Genomic DNA, 2,741 nt, shown 5'->3' with positions numbered 1-2,741 from the left:
ACTGCTCCTCCTCTGGTCACGTCACTGCTCCTCCTCTGGTCACGTCACTGCTCCTCCTCCTCTGTGTTCAGGTGGACTCGGCCTGGATCGCCTACAACAAGCCAAAGAGCCCCGAGCTGGCCAACGAGTACGCCGGCTTCCTGATGGCTCTGGGCCTCAACGGACACCTCACCAAGCTGGCCACGCTCAACATCCACGACTACCTCACCAAGGTACGCACGCACACACACGCACCCGCGCACACGCACACACGCACGCACACAGGGGTCTAATGAGAGCTGTCCGTCACACTGAGCTGGTTGGACTCGTCACAGTCGGAGCTGATTGCAGGTATTTCATCACACGCTGTGGTATGATGTCATCAGCTGATGTCTTTGAAGACATGAGTGTGTGTGTGTGTGTGCCCTCAGGGCCATGAGATGACCAGCATCGGGCTGCTTCTGGGCGTGTCCTCAGCCAAGCTGGGCACCATGGACATGTCAATCACTCGACTCCTCAGCATCCACATCCCGGCCCTGCTCCCCCCCACCTCCACCGAGCTGGACGTCCCGCACAATGTCCAGGTGAGTCTGCACAACCTCACCAGCGCAAAGATAACAATAGTAATAAAATCCTGACTCAGTTCTGTCTCTGTCTGTCGTGCAGGTTGCTGCTGTGATCGGCATCGGGCTGGTGTACCAGGGAACCGGACACAGACACAATGCTGAAGTCCTGCTGTCTGAGATAGGTGTGTGTGTGTGTGTGTGTGTGTGTGTGTGTGTGTGTCTGTGTGTGTGTGTGTGTGTGTGTGTGTGTGTGTGTTTAATTATTTCACCTGTCAGTCGTCGTCGTCTCCTCTTTTGTGCAGCGTCAACGTTTTGTGTTTGTGTTCCATAAAGCTCATAAACTGACTTTTTATCAGTTTAAGTCACATTTATTATATTATATTATATTATAATAATAAATAAATAGTAGAACAGTCTGGTAAGTTCAGAACCTTTTAAGACCAGAAAAGAAGACAACACTTGTTCCATGTTACCATCTTCTAAATCCAAGACGATAGAAAGTCTCCTCTCACGACATAGAGATGATGTCGATGAGTCGTGTTGGTGAACGGAGGGTGAACGCGTGTTTCTGTGTCTCAGGTCGGCCTCCTGGTCCAGAGATGGAGTACTGCACAGACAGAGAGTCCTACTCTCTGGCTGCTGGTCTGGCTCTGGGTATGGTCTGTCTGGGGGTGAGTCACTTCAACAAGTAGTCGTCATTTTAGTGTATAACATGTGTATAACATGTGGGTTGCTGGTAAAAAACAAGGAGGATAAATTTGAGTTGAGGCCATTAGATATGCAATGTCTCTTGTTATTTAATACCTCCAGTATTCACTCATTTATTCCTTTATAATCTCAGAGATTATCCAAGTTTTTCTCTCCTAAACGTACAACTTTAATCTCGGGCTCCTTCATCATTATTATCATTGTTGTGTCCTTGCAGCACGGCAGTAACCTGATCGGGATGACGGACCTGAACGTCCCCGAGCAGCTGTACCAGTACATGGTGGGGGGGCACCGCAGAGCTCAGGCCGGAGCCAACAGAGAGAGACACAAGTCTCCCAGCTACCAGATCAAGGTACAGGACATCGTTATTAATGAAGTATAATAATGAGCTTAGAGCTCGTGTTAGAAGTTAAATATCATAATTCATCTCTAATATCTATTTTATATTCATGTGAAAACATCTCCTTCAAACTACTGGATTTATTCTAGTTCATCACCAAAACTACATTTTACAGATGACATGTGAACACATCATGATAACGTTATAATGTTCCTTCAGCCAGTACTCATGTTCACTGAGCAGAGCCTGAAGGCATCATGATGTCACTGAAGTGAACCTCGGTTGGTTAGCCGTTAGCGGTACTGCTAACGTTACTAGCTCTTGTTGTTTACAATGTAACACTATCAGAGATCAGCGTCTAGATTAAAGGTTATTTTCTCTCCACATGAAGTAACACTGTTAGCTCGCTGATTAGCTGCCGCGGTTAGCTGGATCGCTAATTGTGTTTTTCTTTCTCCAAACATTTTGGACGTTTCCTCTCAGGAGGGCGACACCATAAATGTGGACGTGACATGTCCCGGAGCCACGCTGGCCCTCGCTATGATCTACCTGAAGACCAACAACAGGTGAGAGGACCTGCAGTCTCTCTATTGTCCACCAGGGGGCGACTCCTCTGGTTGTATAGAAGTCTATGAGAAAATGACTCTACTTCTCTCTTGATTTATTACCTCAGTAAACATTGTAAACATGAGTTTATGGTCTCAATCTCTAGTTTCAAGTCTTCTTCAATACAGCATGATGTTCATTTAGTAACTTATGGTCCATTTAGAGTCAGATAGGTGACGTAGAATAACTGAATAACTCAGATTTACCGCATTAACACGCTGAGTTTCATAAATACGACGTGGTGCTGTCTGATTATCACCCGTGTGAGAGGTCCTCACCCACATGATGAACACGCTCTCCGCTATTGGTCAAGAGGCTCCCCATCTCCAACGCCGTCCGTTTATTGGCTGAGAGGGCGTTGAAGGAGGGTCCTATTAACACCTCCTCGTCTCTTCCTGGTTCTCTCCGCTAGGTCCATCGCTGATTGGCTGAAACCTCCAGACACCTGGTTCCTGCTGGATTTCATCAAGCCAGAGTTTCTGCTGCTGAGGGTTAGTGTGTGTGTGTGTGTGTGTGTGTGTGTGTGTGTGTGTGTGTGTGTG

At 47.2% G+C, this 2,741-nt stretch overlaps 1 protein-coding gene across 1 annotated transcript in view; it reads left to right on the top strand.

Moving 5' to 3' along the window:
* Positions 1–14: 14 nt before the first annotated feature.
* Positions 15–2,741, top strand: part of LOC116379289 (anaphase-promoting complex subunit 1-like) — a 4,826-nt gene continuing 2,099 nt past the window's right edge. The window contains exons 1-7 of the mRNA XM_031841229.1: positions 15–212; positions 411–563; positions 646–727; positions 1,125–1,216; positions 1,471–1,605; positions 2,077–2,159; positions 2,612–2,690. Of these exons, the coding sequence (XP_031697089.1) occupies positions 144–212; positions 411–563; positions 646–727; positions 1,125–1,216; positions 1,471–1,605; positions 2,077–2,159; positions 2,612–2,690 (693 nt within the window). The 5' untranslated portion in view covers positions 15–143. The remainder of the gene's footprint in view (positions 213–410; positions 564–645; positions 728–1,124; positions 1,217–1,470; positions 1,606–2,076; positions 2,160–2,611; positions 2,691–2,741) is intronic.

The sequence above is a fragment of the Anarrhichthys ocellatus genome, unplaced genomic scaffold (assembly GCF_004355925.1).
Source record: "Anarrhichthys ocellatus isolate YVR2014 unplaced genomic scaffold, GSC_Weel_1.0 scaffold4048, whole genome shotgun sequence".
In the NCBI taxonomy this organism is placed as follows: domain Eukaryota; kingdom Metazoa; phylum Chordata; class Actinopteri; order Perciformes; family Anarhichadidae; genus Anarrhichthys; species Anarrhichthys ocellatus.
The sequence above is the reverse complement of the archived record's forward strand: the minus strand, read 5'-3'. Positions and strand labels throughout refer to the sequence as shown.